Consider the following 19,736-nt stretch of genomic DNA (forward strand, 5'->3'; position numbering starts at 1 on the left):
AAACAAAAGAAGATAGGTTGGTTTTACTGATGAGCGCCAACTTTTCAATACTTTTGATAGGTGGTCGAGGTACTTTGTTGATATGTTTGCTGGTCATCAGTCCCTCCCCTCCCTTCTTATCCCTAGCTGTATCCATTCCTCTCACCCGACTCACTATCCTTACAAGCCTGTCGCTCGCCACGCTCACCACACTGTTTTCTTTTGTTTCTGTTTTGGTTGAAGAGCATACAGTTTTACGTAAGGTCAACCCCGTGTAGTTTCCCCTGGAGGCCTTAAGATAAAAACGGAAAATTGGTAGGAAAAAGAGGGAAGCTTTAATTTGTTTCCATCCTTTGCATAGTTCCATGCTGTTAGCATTAGGTAACCGATTTTCTTTTGTTCCCTTAAAATTTTACTGATGTATGTCTGTAAAAGATCCGGCATGTCTCATCGGTTTGTCGCTGTGTTCTTTTGCTCGGCTTTAAACTCCTTGAAGCTATTGTAGTAGGGGCAATAAGGAGACTATTGCCTAGTAGACTATTTATTAGGCAAATTGAATCCCGGCCTTGAAGTCCTGCATCATGACTACGATAGAAAATAAAAAGTTATGGGATTATTTTTGCAGACAGGAAAAAAAAATATACAGACTTTTGTCAGAGGTTGAAGATATTTATTTAAATTCAATTACATTTCATAAAGCAATTGATAAAATTACATGATTGCTAATTAAAGATTTATATCAATAGTTACAAACTGGTCTCAACTCTGCTGAGGAGTCGCGTCAGTTTCCTTTTCCAAAGTAACAATGTTGACTAAAGAGTTCCTATGAGACCGGCAATATTCATCCTTTCTCGTAACCCTGATAGTATCGAGCAGTTATTTGTTCCTTAAGTCGGCTAAAATATCCGGCCTTGCTATAAACTGCTCTGAGGCGATATACATTTGCCATTCTAAATAGAACTTCAGTAATTGAGAAAAAGCGCTAGTCAAACGTATCTCTACACAAAAAGGGCCGGCTAGTTTCAAAAGATTGATCGACAAAAAAAAACTTCTAAAATTGTCAAAAACTGACATACGCTAACACAAGTTATTAAAATACAGATCTACGGTCCTAATACTTATTTTGCCAGTTATCTTTTATCCTAATTAACATTTTTGTGAGTTATGTACACCTATCTAAACCCCTTACCATCAACTTCTGTCTTAAACTTTCTACTGAATCATTATATTTCGGCAGCGTTTGACAATCGCTATTACCGTTCAGTTTCCAATCATTATGAACCTTACAGAAACAAAAAGGCGACAGCAACGAGACGCCCAAAGCAGAACAACCGTCAACGGTGGCAAAATTGAAAAGGCCGCACGACGGAGACTTTCATACCTCTGTTTGTGAACTTGAACGCATTGCATCTAATTATGTTCCTGGATTGTTTGGGCACATCTTGCAAGTCAAGTTGAACAGGTTGCAATAATCTAGCTGCGTGTTCCATGCAGGTTCCTAGATAATAGATAGATCCGACAAAGGCTAAAATCGTTCCCGGGCGTTTGAATTTTAGTGTCACGTTCGTTTTCTGATTCCGTCCGTACCTTCTGAGACTCAAGAACAGTGAAGGATAATCACAAAGTATATCAGTATGAAAACTAAAAAACGGAAGAGTGGTAGTTGGTTGAATTACCCCGACTTGTGAATCTTTAAAAGCAAAAACCGATAACAGCGACAACATAATGCACTTTTGTCATGAATTTTTTTCTTGAATTGAGTTTGTAAAAGATCGCCGGAAAAAACAATCAGTTGAGGTCATCGTAGCATGGCCAGTAACAATCTGCCGCCGTAAAACCAATTTCCCCAAACCTGATGACTTTAAACGGAGAGCTATGACGACTGAGTTCAAAACTGTGCACGGTATTAAGTAAATACTTTTAAATACACTCATCCGACTGGTTCACTCGTGTTTATAAGATTCACAATTTTTGGCCACAAGCAGCGTTCGTTGGATCCGTCTTATGTTGGCGATTTTTGTTGGAACTTATTTAATGCAGGAGAACATGAAACCTGCAGGCATATAGCTCGAATTAAAAAAAAATGCAGCACACGTTACCTATGTATGGGTTTCCTTAAAATATAGCAAACTGAATTGTTATTAATCCTACTCCTTTTTCAAGCTATCCCTCTTTACTGGAACATAACTCAGGGCAGCATTTGTGGGAATGTTACTATTAACATTTTTCCATTTGTCCAAAGAAACAGGATACACCTCCCCTGGTGGGATCCTAATGCCACTATCAACTGGAAATTTGTTAATTATGAAATATACTGTCCTTTCTATTTCCACTGCACGAAGGTTGTTTGCTGGAATATGGTTTTGATCAACAACAGACCAGTTGTTGTGTTTTTCATCATAAACTTCTACAGATGCAAAGTTGCCATATGGCACTCCATTACTGGTGTCACAACAAACATTACCCCCTACAACATACATCCTACCATTAACTAAAAAAAGGCTGGACCCATAGTGGGACTGGCAGGTTAATGTCTTTTCTTCCCACAAATTCTTTACTGGATCGAAACAATGTAGTACCGCACTGATCGCGTAACCAGAACGTGATACCCTACCATAAAGCACAAACACCTTTGAATGAAGTACTATTGCCCCACTATTAAAAATTTGACCCTCTGTTATAACTGGTTTTGCAAAACTTTGCCACTGCTGTTCAGCAAAGCTGTACCTTTGAGGAACCTGATTACAATCAGAACTGACTGCATACATGTAATTATCTACAGTGAGTAGTTGAACAATATTTCCACACGAGTGTGGAAGTTTTTCCCACACATTTCTTTCTATGTCATAGCAGTAAATATAGTGATTAGCACCACCCTCAAATCCAGCAACATACAGCTTACTGCCAACAGTCACCGCACAATAGCAATACCCCACATCAGCTGCTGGGGCTAAGGATTCCAATGGTTTCCATGTTTTAGCTTCAATGTCAAAGTACTGCATTTGGGTTTGGGGACAAACAGCAACAGGGACCTGAAATGATGGCATTGAAAAGGTTTAAACAAAGATATCGCCTGAAACGGAGTTGTTGCTGCCGATAGGCAGCCTAGCCTCCATATTCTTGAAGCCATCGAAAATTTTGGTTCGACGGTTTGACCCATCGTTCACATTAAGAAACAGCCAATCAGAAATCCTGTTTTATGGCGCAGCCAATTCTAGCCAATCAGCAGCTGTCTGATAAGAAAAATTGACAGGTGCTTGCTCAGCGGAAAATCGAATGTACTCGAAGCAGGATATAAATACAGTTGATCAGAGTCAATGTTTCGCTGTTTACGGGTGAGTTTTGGCACTTTTTGCTGATCTATTATGATTACTTCTATTCGAGGAAGCATTCATCAAGGTCATGAAGCTCATTTTCAGTGAGCATTCTAGAGGCCGACAGTGTGCATTTATGTTACTTGCAGCTTTGCTTTTCAATCGATCGAATTCGGTCGATTTATGGACACAAACAAATATCGATGACGTCTTATGTCATGGAGATCACCAAGTATTTAGTTTATTTCCACGTTGCGCTAGATAGACTGACAAAAGAAAGGGTCACTAATCGTTCTAACAACCAGTTTAAAAGCCCTTCTGATTACATGTTGCGTTAGACAGTGTTATTCGTTCAATACTTCCGTTTTCGTTAACCAATATATTTCTTTTCCACTTTTAGCAATTGCTACAAGCATAATCGCAACAAAAGCCTTAGGAACACCAATACTGAATAGTTACTTGTTAATGTTATACTCAAAGAACATACATGTAACCATGTTATTTTTCAAATAAAATAAGTTATATTTTAGTGTTGAAATTCTCATTGTCGTATTTGCATTTTAAACGGCAGCACTCACTTCTCAATGAGAACTGCTAGTTTATCAACTTATACCACAGATGTTTTAGATAAAGTGAAGGAATTGTTAAATAAAGAATTTTAAGAATTAGAAATCGTAAATCTTAAATTATTGTCGTTCACAGCCGCTAGTTTTAATCTGTCGCGGGTGGATTGCGACAACAAGAATTCAAACTTTTGTTCAAGGACCAAAATGACTCTATTATTAATGTTTTAGAAATCACGAGATTAACTTAATAAAAAGCCGTTCTTACCGAGCCCGTCGAACGAATCTTAGCTTTTTCTTCACCAAACGTGGAGCTTGACGGAATGTAGCTATACAAAAGTGACTGGTAAACAAGCATGTGAATTTCTGGCACTTTTTGCATCTCCTCTGTGTTCAATTCCCTAATCACATCCCTGATGTCCACCAGCCCCAGGCGAACCGCTCCAATAACTTTGGCCGCCACTGCCATCCTCTCTTCCTTCTTGTATTTGATCCACTGCATCACTGATTTGAAGACGAAGCTCTCTGAAGGAGCATTGAGGTCATCTCGACTGAGAAGCTTCAGCAATTGATCTGTGTCAATATGCCACAAGAATTCTTCACTTTCACAGATTTCCTTGTACATCGAGGCCATCTTCCGCTGTGTCGCTTCTTGAAGGTCTGTCAGACCATGTCGATCGGCAATTGTACAGATGCGACAGTACGTTTGCACATCAAACCGAAGCTGAACATACTCGTTGTTCAGGTAATCACAACACTGTTGAACAACACTTGTGACTTGAAGATGATCAGCCGCAAGGAGAACTTCAAACACGTTTTCATCGTTGACATGAACCTCTCCACTGTAGATGGAATCCATGACGATCTTCAAAGCTGCTGCTGAAATGTTTTCATCTTTGAGTTCAATCACTTCCTGGTTGGATTCCTTCATTTCGTGAGTAAACATGGCGTGGAAATAATCGCTATTCGCAGCGAGTACAATGCGATGAGCTGGAAACACGTCTTCACCCACCTTCAAACGAACATCAACGAATTCACCTTTTTCACGAAACTGAGCACACTTGGTCAAAAGAATCTCAGAATGAGCGACCATGTTTGATTAGGGTTGCAAGATGGGAATGGTTTCACTCTGAACGACGGGGAATTTTGGCGACAGTGATCTTTGCGTGATCGCGTGACCTTATATTCAAACACAGACTAGTGCGTCACGCGAGCTGACGTGATTTTTCTTTTTTTCGAGGACGGTCCTTAGCCTGGGTTCTTAGACAGTGCGACACCAAACACTTTTAGAATTAAAATCGTCCAGCAATTAACAAGTTTTTAAGTGAAACTCATCTTAAGACTTTTGCAGGACTTAAATTTTATTGCATTTGCGATACTTTTTTTTTCACCTTTTGTTGAAGAAGGAATGTTTTGTATACTGCCCAGTGCGAAACATGTATAAGCTAAAAACTGAGAGAAGATAGGTCGGTTTAATGAGCGCTAAAATTTCAATACTTTTGATAGGTGGTCTACGTGCTGTGTTGCTACGTCTGCTGGTCATTTGCCCCTACCCGCCTCTCCCTCCCTTCTTATCCCCAACTGTATCCGTTCCTGTTACCCGACTCACTATCTTTACAAGCCTGTTGCTCGCCTAGCCCACCCTAGCACTGTTTTCATTTGTTTTGCTTGAAGAGCATACAGTTTTACGTAAGGTCAACCCCGTGTAGGTTTCTCCCAGGCCTTAAGAGCGTGTCCATGGGAGGACCAGGCAGTGGTGATACATGCCATCTCACCGATTTCAATGAAACTTGGCCAGATTGAAGGGCCCACCTAATAACTTCAAAAGCCAAAGTGGTTTGATATTTGGAATTTTCCGGGGGGAGTTAGACCACCCCCCCTGCTTTTTTTTACAAAAATTCCCATAAAAATTACTCTAAAAAAGGTAAAGTGAGGGGCTCCCAAAGCTTATAGATTTTTATCTAATTCTATTGTGGCTCCACATGAGCATAAGTACATCCTTCGTGAGTTTTGTGCAGGAGTCTCAGATTATTTGATTAATTACCTGTCAATCAATGCAAGTTAATAATTAACTAGGTAAAATAGCATATCAAAATATGGTGATTTTGTGGCGAAATATCTCCAATGGCAAAATCCTCCCCAAAAAGATACAACTAGCATGGTTCAGTTCTACCTTTGGCCTAACCAAAGCGATAAAAAAAATTTTTGGGACCTGCTATTTTCAGCGCGTATGACAAGCTCAAACCCTGCACATCTTGCACAAGATTTTGGTTTAATACAAGCCCATAGTCGCAGCAGAAAACAACTTGGAAGCGAATTAAAGGGTCCCTCCCACTCATTTCTATTAGTTATTGATCTACTGACTCTCTCGTAGATGATATGATAATAATATTTGGAATTTTCGCAAAAATTATGCGAAAACTGGTAATTGTAGGAGCCGAAAATCAGCATTCACAGTTGGTTTCCCCTAATAGCGCGAGAAAGTTGTAAGTTTTCGCTTTACAAGCCCAAACACTCATAATCTTAGCATGATTTTAAAGACTTTTATTCCAGAATCTAACTTCAAAACCATTCGACACTAAAACTGAAACAAATAGTCCACACTCAGTAGTTGTTGACAAACAAGTGAAATTGGACTAGATGTCGCCTCAAAGTCAACACGTATAACCTTACTATCCCATAAAATAGAATTATTTCTGTTGTTCTCTGAGCAATACCGAAGATTTGAGTCTTTCGATCAGAGTGGCAGCTGAAAATAGGTAAGCTTACTTACATTACATAAGCAAGACTTGAATCCGTTGAGCTGTTTACTTCCCGAAGTGTGATCCGACGTCTCTCTGTTTCACGTAGTCTGTCGCGTATATTTAAACCTCAAACACCTCTCCATATCGCTTTAGTAAGCGTATCTTCCTTGGCTTTCTCACTGAGAAAACCTGCACCGCGTGCATTTTGGGCGAACTACAAACAACAACTATAATAATTCACGGTTTTGGGCAACACGATGGATCCACATTCCACAGCGTATTGCGTGACTAGCCCGAGCCAGCGGACACGGTGGGATTTAACTTGTTTTATTAAAAAAAACGAAATACGTGAACAGATACTATCCGTTTCGATAATCAAACGAAACTGAGGAGATATATGTGACAACTATTGACTATTTCATGATTTTTTGTGCTGGTTATCCTTTTCTGTACATAAGACATACCTTCATCAGTCATAAGTGATTTGTTCATCCGCAAAGTAAACACAAGGTACAGTGGAATTTTCCCGGGAAATTTCTTAGTGTTTGCATTGGAATTTTTCGGCTACCCGAGTGCTATTTTGCGAAAATTCACTTTGAGCCTTTCATAGTTGTTTGTGAGACAGTAAAATTGATCCTTTGCACAGCTCAGAGCAAGTGTGAACTAATTCAGGGATGACTGGCAGTACTTGTTACTTGTTATAATCAGTCTCTCAGTTAGTACCCGCGGTGTGAGTGGTCAATTTTGCGCGGGCCGTTTTATCACTATACTACTCACTAAATTTGAAAGTTATCCTCGGAGATATAATAAATATCTTACTAACCTCGTTTTCTCAGGCCTTACTGTAAGTTACGGACACTTGTCTTTTCTTCGCGCTCGGGTTATAAATCAACGGGAAAAACCCGGTCCGTAACTTACAGTACAGTACAGACCTCGAACTCGTTGAGTAACTCCGTCTGATATAATCACCAGTAATTGATTTCCTTTAGTTAGTTTTGTTGAATGTACATTGCAACAATTGATTCCCTGATCTTTGGTTCTTCATAGAATTCTCCTTTCCACATGCACTTGCCCGGGAAAAAAAGGAAACGATTTTGTGTTGGGGACAAGTTCAGCTAATAACTTGAGCAAAGACATGCTTTCCGCATTTAAAGCAACGTTAAGAAATTTCCTTAAACTGTTTCCATTTGTAAAAGACCGTTTCGACAAAGAGATAACAAATAGCCGGATGGAGTACACGATAATTCACTTGATATTTCCTCTGAGGGGAACTGAAATCGCACGTGCGCACATTCAACAAAACAACTAAAGGAAATCAATTACAGCTGATTACGTTAGACGGGGTGACATACCCCTTACTAACCAAGTTCGAGGTCCGCAAATTCCGGACCACGTTTTTTTCCCTTGGGATCCGTAACTTATAGTACGGACTGAGAAAACGAGGTCAGTAAGATATTTATTATATCTCCAAGGTAACACTTTCAAATTTAGCGGCGAGACGTACAGTGACCACTAGCACTCACGGCACGCAAAATTGACCACTTACACCGCGGGTACTAACTGAGAGATATTATAACAAGTAACAAGTACTGCCAGTAGGCCTATCTCGATTGTGCTCGTAAAATGCTGGAAAGTTGCTCACTGGAATGCCAAAAAGTTGCTAAAAAATTGCCAGAAATCCAAAAAGTTGCTACCAAAATTTCAAAAGTTGCTGCCTAAATTTCTTGCAATTTTTGTATAAACGTTAACGGAAAGCTTTATTTTTCGTTCTTCACAATAATTGCTAACATCGGTCAAGAAAAATAGCTTGAAATTAAGCTTTAAACAGTTGCTCGCAAATATGGGCGAAATTTAAGGATACTCTTAAGTCTAACGGAACAAAACACATGGTTCATTTGACGTCTTGCCGAACGATATGAGGGAACCTTTTTTTATTACACGAAAGAAAACCGTACGAGCGAACTGATGTTCAGTCAGAGGATATTATCTGTAAGTGAGGGAGTTTTGTTGGTCGGTCCAAATAAACCTGTTTACAACAACGTGATAGATTCGTGGTACCGGAAATAAAACCCAGTTGATTAACATTTTATTCGGATTCTACTTGTAACACACTATACCTGGACAACACAAACCAGGTGTCAATGTCATGACAAAAGTAAACAATAAAGGCGGCTTCTCGCCATCCATTTCCGTTCATGAAAAGTAAAGAAACAATAGGCCAGTTAGGCCTGCGAAACGTTGTCAAGTGACAGGTTATGTGTTCAAAAGGTTGATAACAGGCTATCTCTAAAACAGGGAACGGGGAATGGAGGAATGGGGAATGGGGAACGGGGAACGGGGAACGGGGAATCTCTAAAAGGGGGAATCTCTAAAAAGGGGAATCTCTAAAAGGGGGAATCTCTAAAAGGGGGAATCTCTAAAATAGGGAATCTCTAAAAGGGGGAATCTCTAAAATAGGGAATCTCTAAAAGGGGGAATCTCTAAAATAGGGAATCTCTAAAAGGGGGAATCTCTAAAATAGGGAATCTCTAAAAGGAGGAATTTCAAAAAAGGGGAATTTCTAAACTAGGGAATCTCTAAAAGGGGGAATCTCTAAAAAGGGGAATCTCTAAAAGGGGGAATCTCTAAAATAGGGAATCTCTAAAATAGGGAATCTCTAAAAGGGGGAATCTCTAAAATAGGGAATCTCTAAAAGGGGGAATCTCTAAAATAGGGAATCTCTAAAAGGGGGAATCTCTAAAATAGGGAATCTCTAAAAGAGGGAATCTCTAAAAGGGGGAATCTCTAAAATAGGGAATCTCTAAAAGGAGGAATTTCAAAAAAGGGGAATTTCTAAACTAGGGAATCTCTAATAGGGGGAATTTCAAAAAGGGGAATCTCTAAACGGGAGAATCTATCAACAAACTGGATAAATCTATGAACGTTTTAGAAGTAGGGTTTTCCCTACCAATAATATTATTGACAGTTGTTGTCATAATTACTAGATATATAAGATAAAAATAAATTGTTGTCGTCGCTTGCCGCAATATCTTCGTTAGGGGTGGTCTAAAAAATTTATGCCAATCGATACCAAAGGGCCACATACAGCAAGAGAAATCGAATTTTCTACAGCATCTTACTGCAAAACGGTAAAGATGAAAGCGAATTGAATCTCTGAATAAGCCGTAGACTCAAAATGACTGGAACTAGAACCGGGCCTGGCATCTGTAACACGCGTCGACCATCATTAACTGGACTAGACAGACGTCTTTACGCCTGCATAAAGCTTATCTAGTGATCAGTTCAAAAATGCCAATTGTGAAATTCGCATTGTTTGTGTTGCGATTGATCCATCAGCCCTAATGGCCTTACAACGATGTCTATTAAAAAAGCCCTTTCTTATGTCTAAAACTAGCCAATTACCTTTTATGCCTTTCGAAAGTTGCAACAAACGCCCTCAATATTTTTCACGAAAAAAAAAAGGTTTCACTGGTCAAGGAAAAAAATTCACCTTATCTATGATGTTATCACTTAGGTACCAGACATGCTTATCCCCCTGGGATAAAGACATGTCTGACGTAGGCCGGAAGCCACCCAAATTGCAAATGCTAAATATGTTTTCATTTTGTCTGGCTGGTTATGTTTCATGGCGTAATTAACAAGACAAGTAATGAGAATATAAGGTTTAATAGCGTCTGCTTTTTTATACCAAAAAGACAAATTCTCTTAAAGTAGTACCAAATGGCGGGAAATGGCTGCAAGAACGTGTTAAGATAAGACATGTCATCCCGACCTTCGGTCGACCTTTTTTCAAGTCGGTGGCTTCAGGTCAACATGGATAACAATTTCAAGTTTCCATTGGCGTTTGCCAGCAAAAGAAAAAAGCTTGAGGCGTTTGATGGGCTCCCAAAATTTAGCTGGGACGAGATTACGAGCCAGGAAGTAATTGGTCAAGGCTCATTTGGCGCGGTGTTTATTACCCAGTATCAGACAACAAAAAAGCCTGCCGAAACAGTGGTTGTCAAAACGCTTTAGAGATTTAAGAGATTCCCCCTTTTAGAGATTCCCTATTTTAGAGATTCCCCCTTTTAGAGATTCCCGCTTTTAGAGATTCCCTATTTTAGAGATTCCCCCTTTTAGAGATTCCCCCTTTTAGAGATTCCCCGTTCCCCATTCCCCATTCCTCCATTCCCCGTTCCTTGTTTTAGAGATAGCCGTTGATAACATGATAAGCCTTCAAGAAGATCGCATGAATTGAGGTTTTCCACGAAATCGTTGACTTTTTCGTGCTTGATATGTGCTCTAAACCAATGCAATATTTTGCTCAAAAATTGCTCTGAAAGGCAAAACTTGCTCGAGGCTGCTAAAACTGCAAAACGTTGCTCCAAACGCCAAAAGTTGCCTAGCACAATCTAGCCTGCAATGCAGGCGTATTTTTGGAGCGGGAGCGCTGAATAATCCTTCGTTGCTGTCATCTTGGGCGAGGAAGCGCGAGAGGGCTGGAGCGAGTCAAAAGTGACCCTAAGGGAGAGGACGACTGGCTGAGAAATAAAGGAGCGGGGAGGGGGAGAGGAGGTGCCCCCCCCCCCTTCCCTCCCCCTCAGCCTCCTTCAAATACGCGAACTAAATTTATTATTCAGCGCTCGCCCATGAAAAACGCCTGCACTGCAGGCTAAGCACAATCGGGATAGGCCTAACTGCCAGTCATCCTTCAATTAGTTCACACTTGCTATGAGCTGCGCAAAGGATCAATTTTACTGTCTCACAAACAACTATGAAAGGCTCAAAGTGAATTTTCGCAATATAGCACTCCGGTAGCCGAAAAATTCCAATGCGAACTAAGAAATTTCCCGGGAAAGTTCCACTGTACCTTGTGTTTACTTTGCGGATGAACAAATCACTTATGACTGATGAAGGTATGTCTTATGTACAGAAAAGGATAACCAGCACAAAAAATCATGAAATAGTCAATAGTTATCACATATATCTCCTCAGTTTCGTTTGATTATCGAAACGGATAGTATCTGTTCACGTATTTCGTTTTTTTTAAAAAACAAGTTAAATCCCACCGTGTCCGCTGACCGACAGTGAGGACGCAATGCGCTGTGGAATGTGGATCCATCGTGTTGCCCAAAACCGTGAATTATTATAGTTGTTGTTTGTAGTTCGCCCAAAATGCACGCGGTGCAGGTTTTCTCAGTGAGAAAGCCAAGGAAGATACGCTTACTAAAGCGATATGGAGAGGTGTTTGAGGTTTAAATATACGCGACAGACTACGTGAAATAGAGAGACGTCGGATCACACTTCGGGAAGTAAACAGCTCAACGGATTCAAGTCTTGCTTATGTAATGTAAGTAAGCTTACCTATTTTCAGCTGCCACTCTGATCGAAAGACTCAAATCTTCGGTATTGCTCAGAGAACAACAGAAATAATTCTATTTTATGGGATAGTAAGGTTATACGTGTTGACTTTGAGACGAACTCTAGTCCAAAATGCTGTCACGTTTCACTTGTTTGTCAACAACTACTGAGTGTGGACTATTTGTTTCAGTTTTAGTGTCGAATGGTTTTGAAGTTAGATTCTGGAATAAAAGTCTTTAAAATCATGCTAAGATTATGAGTGTTTGGGCTTGTAAAGCGAAAACTTACAACTTTCTCGCGCTATTAGGGGAAACCAACTGTGAATGCTGATTTTCGGCTCCTACAATTACCAGTTTTCGCATAATTTTTGCGAAAATTCCAAATATTATTATCATATCATCTACGAGAGAGTCAGTAGATCAATAACTAATAGAAATGAGTGGGAGGGACCCTTTAATTCGCTTCCAAGTTGTTTTCTGCTGCGACTATGGGCTTGTATTAAACCAAAATCTTGTGCAAGATGTGCAGGGTTTGAGCTTGTCATACGCGCTGAAAATAGCAGGTCCCAAAAATTTATTTATTGATTTGGTTAGGCCAAAGGTAGAACTGAACCATGCTAGTTGTATCTTTTTGGGGAGGATTTTGCCATTGGAGATATTTCGCCACAAAATCACCATATTTTGATATGCTATTTTACCTAGTTAATTATTAACTTGCATTGATTGACAGGTAATTAATCAAATAATCTGAGACTCCTGCACAAAACTCACGAAGGATGTACTTATGCTCATGTGAAGCAACAATAGAATTAGATAAATTCTACAAGCTTTGGGAGCCCCTCACTTTACCCTTTTTTAGAGTAATTTTTATGGGAATTTTTGTAAAAAAGCAGGGGGGGTGGTCTAACTCCCCCCGGAAAATTCCAAATATCAAACCACTTTGGCTTTTGAAGTTATTAGGTGGGCCCTTCAATCTGGCCAAGTTTCATTGAAATCGGTGAGATGGCATGTATCACCACTGCCTGGTCCTCTCATGGACATGCTCTTAAGATAAAACGGCAAATTGGTCTTTTGGCAGGAAAAAGAGGGAAGCTTTAATTTGTTTCCATTCTTTACATAGTTCCATGCTGTGAGTATCAGGTAACCGACGTTCTGTTGTTCCCTTAGAATTTTACTGTTGAAGGTCTGAAAAAGATCCGGCATGTCTCATCGGTTTATCGCTTTGTGCTTTTGCTCGCCTTTTATACTCACTGAAGTCTGACTGAAGCCATTGTGTAGTAGAGGAAAAAGGAGACTATGTAGACCATTTATTAGGCAAATTGAATCCCTTGAATACACGACTACCATAGAAAATCAAAAGTTATAGAATTATTGTTGGAGACTGAGGATGTCAATTACATTTCATAAAGCAATTGATAAAATTACATGATTGTTAATTAAAGATTTATATCAATAGTTACAAACTGGTCTCAACTCTGCTAAGGAGTCGCGTCAGTTTCCCTTTCTAAAGTAACAATGTGGACTTAAGAGTTCCTATGACGCAAGCAATATTCATTCTTTCTCGTAACCATGATAGTGTCGAGCAGTTATTCGTTCCTTAAGTCGGCTAAAATATCCGGCCCTGCGATAAACTGCTCTAAGGCGATATATTTGCCATTCTAAAAAGAACTTCAGTAATTAAGTAAAGCGCTAGTGAAAAGTATCTCTACACAAAAAGGGCCGGCTAGTTTCAAAAGATTGATCGACAAAAAAACTTCTAAAATTGTCAAAAACTGACATACGTTAACACTAGTTATTAAAATACAGATCTACTGTCCTAATACTTATTTGGCTAGTTATCTGTTATCCCAATTAACATTTTTGTGAGTTAAGTACACCTATCTAAACCCCTAAACACCAACCTCTGTCTTTATTTAAACTCTCTACTGAATTGGTATATTTTCGGCAGCGCTTGACAATCGCCATTACCTTTCAGTTTCCAATCATTATGAACCTTACGGAAACACAAAGGCGACAGCAACGAGACGCTCTCTGCAAAATAATCGTGAAGTGCCCAAATTGAAAAAGACGCACAACGGAGAATTTTATACTTCTGTTTATGGACTTGAACGCGTTGCATCTAATTATGTTCCTGGATTGTTTGGCCACATTTTGCAAGTTGAACAGCTTGCAATAATCTAGCTGTGTGTTCCATGCAGGTTCCTAGAGAATAGATCGATCCGACAAAGGCTAAAATCGTTCCCGCGTGTTTGAATTTTAGTCAGGTCACGTTCGTTTTCTGATTCCGTCCGTACTTTCTGAGACTCCAGAACAGTATTGATTAATCACAAAGTAGATCAGATATAACGTGAATATACCTTTCTAAGGAAAATGTTCGTTGGTTTGCCGTCGTAGTTGCTAAGGCCCATATCATGAAGCAGTAAACGGCCTGACTCCGTGGGGATTTTTCTGATTTTTTTTTTTTTTTTCAAATGAAAACCGCAAAAGTATATATCAGTGCGAAAACCGAAAACAGAAGAGTGGTAGTCGATTGAATTACGGCAACTTGTAAATCTTTAAAAGCAAAGACCGATAACAACGACAACATAATGCAATTTTGTCATGAATTTTTTCCTTGAATTGAGTTTGTAAAAGATCGCCGGAATTGAAAAATCAATTGAGGTCATCGCGGGCCAGTAACAACATGACGCCGTAAAACTAGTTTCCCCACACCTGATTACTCAGTAAACGGAGAACTAAGACAACTAACTTCAAAACTGTGCACGGTAGTACGTGAATACATTTTTAAATACACCGTCATCTGATTTGTTACACATGTTTATAAGAATCACAATTTTTGGCCACAAGCAGCGGTTATTGGATTCGTTTTGTGTTGGCGATTTTTGTTGGAACTTATTTAATTCAGGAGAACATGAAACCTGGAGGTGGAATTAAAAAAATGCAACACCACTATACCTATATAGCAAATATACCAAACTTAATTATTATTAATCTTACTCTTTTTTCAAGCTATCCCTCTTTACTGGAACATAACTCAGGGCAGAATATGGGGGAATGTTCCTTAGATTTTTCCATTTATCCAAAGAAACAGGATACACCTCCCCTGGTGGGATCCTAATGCCACTGTCAACTGGAAATCTGTTAATTATGAAATAAACTTTCCCCTCTATTTCCACTGCACCGAGGTTGTTTGCTGGAATATGTTTTTGATCAACAATAGACCACTTGTTGTTTTCTTCATCATAAACTTCTACAGATGCAAAGTTGCCATATAGCACTCCATTACTGGTGTCACAAAAATCATTACCCCCAACAACGTACAATCTACTGTTCACTACAAAAAGGCTGGACCCAAAGTGGGGCTGGCAGGTTGATGCTTTTTCTTCCCACAAATTTTTTACTGGATCAAAACAATGTAGCACCGCACTGTTCATGTGACCAGGGGCCCGTTTCTCGAAAGTCCCGGTAACTTATCGGGCCCGGTAAGTTGCCCGTTAAGCCCCCGATAAGTTTACGGGTGTTTCTCGAAACTCCCGTTATTTACGATCCCGGTAAGTTGCCCGGTAAGTTGCCCGGTAATTTACGGGAGGTCATGACCCCCCGTAAAGTGCCCGTAAAGTTTACGGGAAGCAATATTTTGTTGCAAGAAAACAAGATGGCCGCCGGAGGCGGTCATTTTTGTCCCGGTTTGTCGGTCGCGTACTTACCAAGAGCGATTGATTTTAGACAAAATAGAAGAAAGAGAAATAATAGAAAGATACTGGTTATCCAGGGAAGTAATAAATTCGCTTGTTGACGAGTTTACTGGAGGAAACCTTTCGAGAGATACCGTACAGTACGAGAAGCTGTCCGCTGTCCGCGAAAACACAGGTAAATATTTTGCAATTTTAGAACTAGAACAAACTCCTAATCCAGTTGGTTTCAGTCGGTAAAAACCAGAGCTACAGTAATTTGCTCAGTGTGTTTCGAATTTCGGTTATCCCGGGAGGACTTGCAATTTTGCCCCGTTAAGCATTTACTTGCCCGTGCGTGGCCCTTAGATGGTTTTTGTTTGAGATCTAAGCTGGCTTTTTTTACGTAGAAACTGCTTCCGATCGTCCGAAAATGTACAGTATGAGAATTACCGAATTAGCTGCATTTACTACGAAAATGGGGGGGGGGGGGGGGGGGGAAATAACTAACGTGTTTGAAATGGAAAGATGAATATAACAAAAATGAAATCCGGCTGAATTGAAATTAAACCCATTCAGTACTCAAGTCATTGATGATTGTAAATAAACACTTCATAAATTTGGGGAAAAAAACGAAAGTGATGGAGGTGTCATTTTCAACTACAAATACAGGAATTTGTGTTACTGACCTAGTGTAACATAGGAGTTCACAGGACAAACAAACAAACAAAAAAATAAAATAACTGGGGGCAAGGGTAGGGTAGGGGGAGGGGGAGTAAATAAAAAACGTATGAAAATATTCTTTGGGCCATGGAAAGCAGACGTACAACTGAACTGCCCAAATAATGTATTGAATGAATGAATGAGCAGCCACAACTGCAACTGAACAGGCAGACATAAGCATGCCAAACCAAGCAAGTGCCAGCATGGTACAGACAAGAACAGCTGCACGAGAGATTTTCGGGCATGAGGCCCACTCTTAGACATAACCAAAAAGGACAGCTGAACATGCACTTAAATAATTTTGTGAACAATAACTTGAATAATGTTTTTAAATTGTTATTGAATAATTATTTTTCAAGATAATTTTTATTGAGAATTCTTTTTCATCCACAGGGGTTCAACTGACAGAAGAGGGCTAACTGAGAACATCAGGAGCAGGGGAACAACTGATGGAAGAAGACTGAGTGTGAACAACTTAATTGAATTTTAATGAAAATTTTAATTAAGAAAAATGTACATACATGAGTAATTGGGAGAATTAAATGAGCTTGAAAACTGCACTGGCAGTAAATCCTTTACATGTGATAATTAAACTCAATTTTACTAAATGTTTACATAAGGTTAGACATACTTAAAAATATGGGAACTGCTAATTCTTTTAACGTATTTCAATACTTTCTTTTCCTTGTAATATAGGACTTCATGAAAGTGAAACTGACTATTTTTGTTAGTGAAAAACCATGAGAATGTAAAAAGTTAAGTAGCCACTTTGAAATGACCTGGCATACAACATTTTTGGCATACGTACAGTCTGGTTCTTGTGTCAGAAAATTATATGGTTCCATGCTCACTTTGTAATTTGAGGGCTCAAATCTGCCAAACAATTAGCTTCTGACTTAAGCCATTAACCAAAACATAATTTAAGTCCCATTATTCTTCCCACCCCAAGGGAGGGTACTCAGTTATATTTGTTGCTGATGTATGAAAGCTTTTGTGGGTTTGAAGTTAGGGATTTTCAGTTGGACTTTTGGGTGGCTTAGGTTTAATTTTTTTGGCAGATTTATTTGGTTAGAAAACATTTCGGTGGGGAATTTTTTGGTGTTGATAAATATGAAGCAATTATTGTATCAATTTTAAATAGAAGAAAGACCTTCACAGTTATTTATGTAACTTTCTTCCATTTAATCTTTCATCTGCAGTTCAAAAATATGTTTCATACATTCACAGGAATGTATCTTTTTTATTTACCAGTTCAAATGACAAGCAGAAAAAAAGAAATTACAAAAAAATCTGATAGCCTGCATGAATAATTATTGAGATGACTTGTGAAAAGTTTGATGTAAAAGATATCCAGCAAGAATATTACCTGTTAACCTGGCTATCAGATTCCAGTGGGATAGTATACATTAGTATTGTTGAAATTAAAGTTATATTTTGGAGTTATATGGCCCCAATATTCAACACTGTTCAAAGTCACAGGTCTAATGAACATGCGCTTTAATTACCTGTTCTAATAGACGTCTATAATGTTCAAAGCTACAAGCAATAATAATTATTTATTGCAAAAAGGTTGATACACTCTCATCATTTTTCCTATTTCCTGCAAATAATGCACTCTAAAAGGGCAATGAACAATGTAATACTCTGTTAGCCCCCTCCCCCCCCCCCCCCCCGTTCCCCAAGTTTTCAGTGTTGAGGCTTGCTGGGTTGAATGTCACTGCCCATTTCATTCAACATAGAGATTCGAGAAACAGGCAATACAATGGTGAGTGTCTAAAATGTACCCATTCATGGACAGTGTATCAATAATATTACTCTTTTCAATAATTTTTTTTTCTGTAGAGCTGGTCGTTAGAGGTACGCCAAGAGTTCTCCTCCTCCTCTCTTTTGTTCTTTGAAATGATTCATTTCTAATTCCACCTTTTGCCTCTTCATTTTATAGTATGCAGTCACTGTTTCAAAGTACAAAAGGAAAAATAATTGTTTTGCCTAGAATTCAATAAATTATACTTTCTAATCTCCACATGTTCAGCACATGTTCGGAGCCATTAAAAAGATGCATGTGGTTGGCTGCTAAGAACCTTATCAATGATAACGATGATGATGATGATGATATATCCTGACCAATATCTTAATAGCTATGTATAAGTAGCATTTTCGGAAAGGTTCCAAAATGCTATAGGGTTCCTTAGTTCTGCCAACTCAATGTCATTTAACTCACTAAATGTTTTTCGGCCTATATTGATTCCTGAAAAACTTGCAGCTAAAATTTATTATTGTTACTATTTTTATTTAGCATCTACCCCTTAAGGGTATAAACTAATTACTTAAAATATATTGGAGACACTCAGTGGATAGGCTACATTGTATAACTTAATTCTGGAACATAAAATTGAGATCTGCAACCTATTATATAATTAGTCACTTGAATACAGCATTAGCTTTTGTTCATTTTTTATTAATAGACACTAATAATTAAAAATGAATATTCACACAGAATGTACTGGTGATTAGATTATTTTGAAAATATCAATTATTGTATGGTTCGAATATATTACTACCAGCTGAGCTTGAGCAAGTCTCTAAATTGGTGGCCTTTTCCTTGTTTGCCCCAGTTGGTGTTGTGCCTGTCCATTTTTTTATCCTAAAAGGTTAAATCATCAATAAATTATTAGTACTATTAGAAGTGTTGTTGTCCGAAACATCATTTCAGTGATCATCACCAAAGGTCATGACTGTAATCCAATACAGTAGGTTAATCTTGGCTGACCAGAAGTATGGCAAAATAGTCATAAACTGACCACAATTATGCTCCCACTGATATTAATTGCTATCACTAGCATCCTCCCTTTCCCCTCTCCAAGATAATGCATGACTGGTTTTGGAATGAGTTTGATTTTTGAACAAAAAATCACAAATATTTGTATTTTCAAGTGAGCAATTTGGCAGCCAAGTGTTATTCAGGTGCAAATATATTTATTATTACCAGTAAATTGTAACAGCAGCAGTGCAGTGTTACCAGCTGCCAGACTGACTTCCTGTATCAAGTTACAATAAGATAACAACTTTATCATACTTGTAACATTATTATGATCAAAGTTGAATATTAATACCATTAATCTGAATCCAGACATGACAGCCACTCATTGGTTTCACAGTAGGGTTCAGGCACAGGAACAGAGACTACTTTTTTTAGCGATTGAGCAACTGAGCATGTATTAGTCATATAAAGACTATAGCAATCCAATAAAATTCGGCTACGAAGAGTAAAATCACTAAGTGTTGCTTCATACCTAGTATCTGTAATCTAGAAATTGGAATTGGCTCACCATTATCATTCAGACATGGTTTATTTCTAAGAGTGTAATTAGAATTAGTCATTTCCGGTTTGATGTATGTGTAG

At 38.7% G+C, this 19,736-nt stretch overlaps 3 protein-coding genes across 4 annotated transcripts in view; 1 reads left to right on the forward strand and 2 right to left on the reverse strand.

The window, feature by feature from the left end:
• LOC146468056 (3'-5' RNA helicase YTHDC2-like) overlaps nucleotides 1-19,736 on the forward strand; it is an 87,410-nt gene that overhangs the window by 34,302 nt on the left and 33,372 nt on the right. The gene's annotated exons all lie outside the window — the stretch shown is intronic.
• On the reverse strand, nucleotides 628-5,116 carry LOC146468059 (kelch repeat and BTB domain-containing protein 2-like). The gene is made up of 2 exons (XM_085125042.1): nucleotides 4,125-5,116; nucleotides 628-3,011 (listed from the first exon to the last, which is right to left on the reverse strand). Exons 1-2 carry the CDS (start codon nucleotides 4,947-4,949, stop codon nucleotides 2,127-2,129), a joined length of 1,710 nt encoding a protein of 569 aa, XP_084981168.1. The 5' UTR covers nucleotides 4,950-5,116; the 3' UTR covers nucleotides 628-2,126.
• Nucleotides 14,692-19,736, reverse strand: part of LOC146468060 (kelch-like protein 26) — an 8,186-nt gene continuing 3,141 nt past the window's right edge. Inside the window, exon 3 of the mRNA XM_085125049.1 lies at nucleotides 14,692-15,408. Coding sequence (XP_084981175.1) covers nucleotides 14,933-15,408 — 476 coding nt within the window. The 3' untranslated portion in view covers nucleotides 14,692-14,932. The remainder of the gene's footprint in view (nucleotides 15,409-19,736) is intronic.

This window comes from Pavona decussata, unplaced genomic scaffold, assembly GCF_977016875.1.
Source record: "Pavona decussata unplaced genomic scaffold, jaPavDecu1.1 SCAFFOLD_133, whole genome shotgun sequence".
NCBI classification, from domain to species: domain Eukaryota; kingdom Metazoa; phylum Cnidaria; class Anthozoa; order Scleractinia; family Agariciidae; genus Pavona; species Pavona decussata.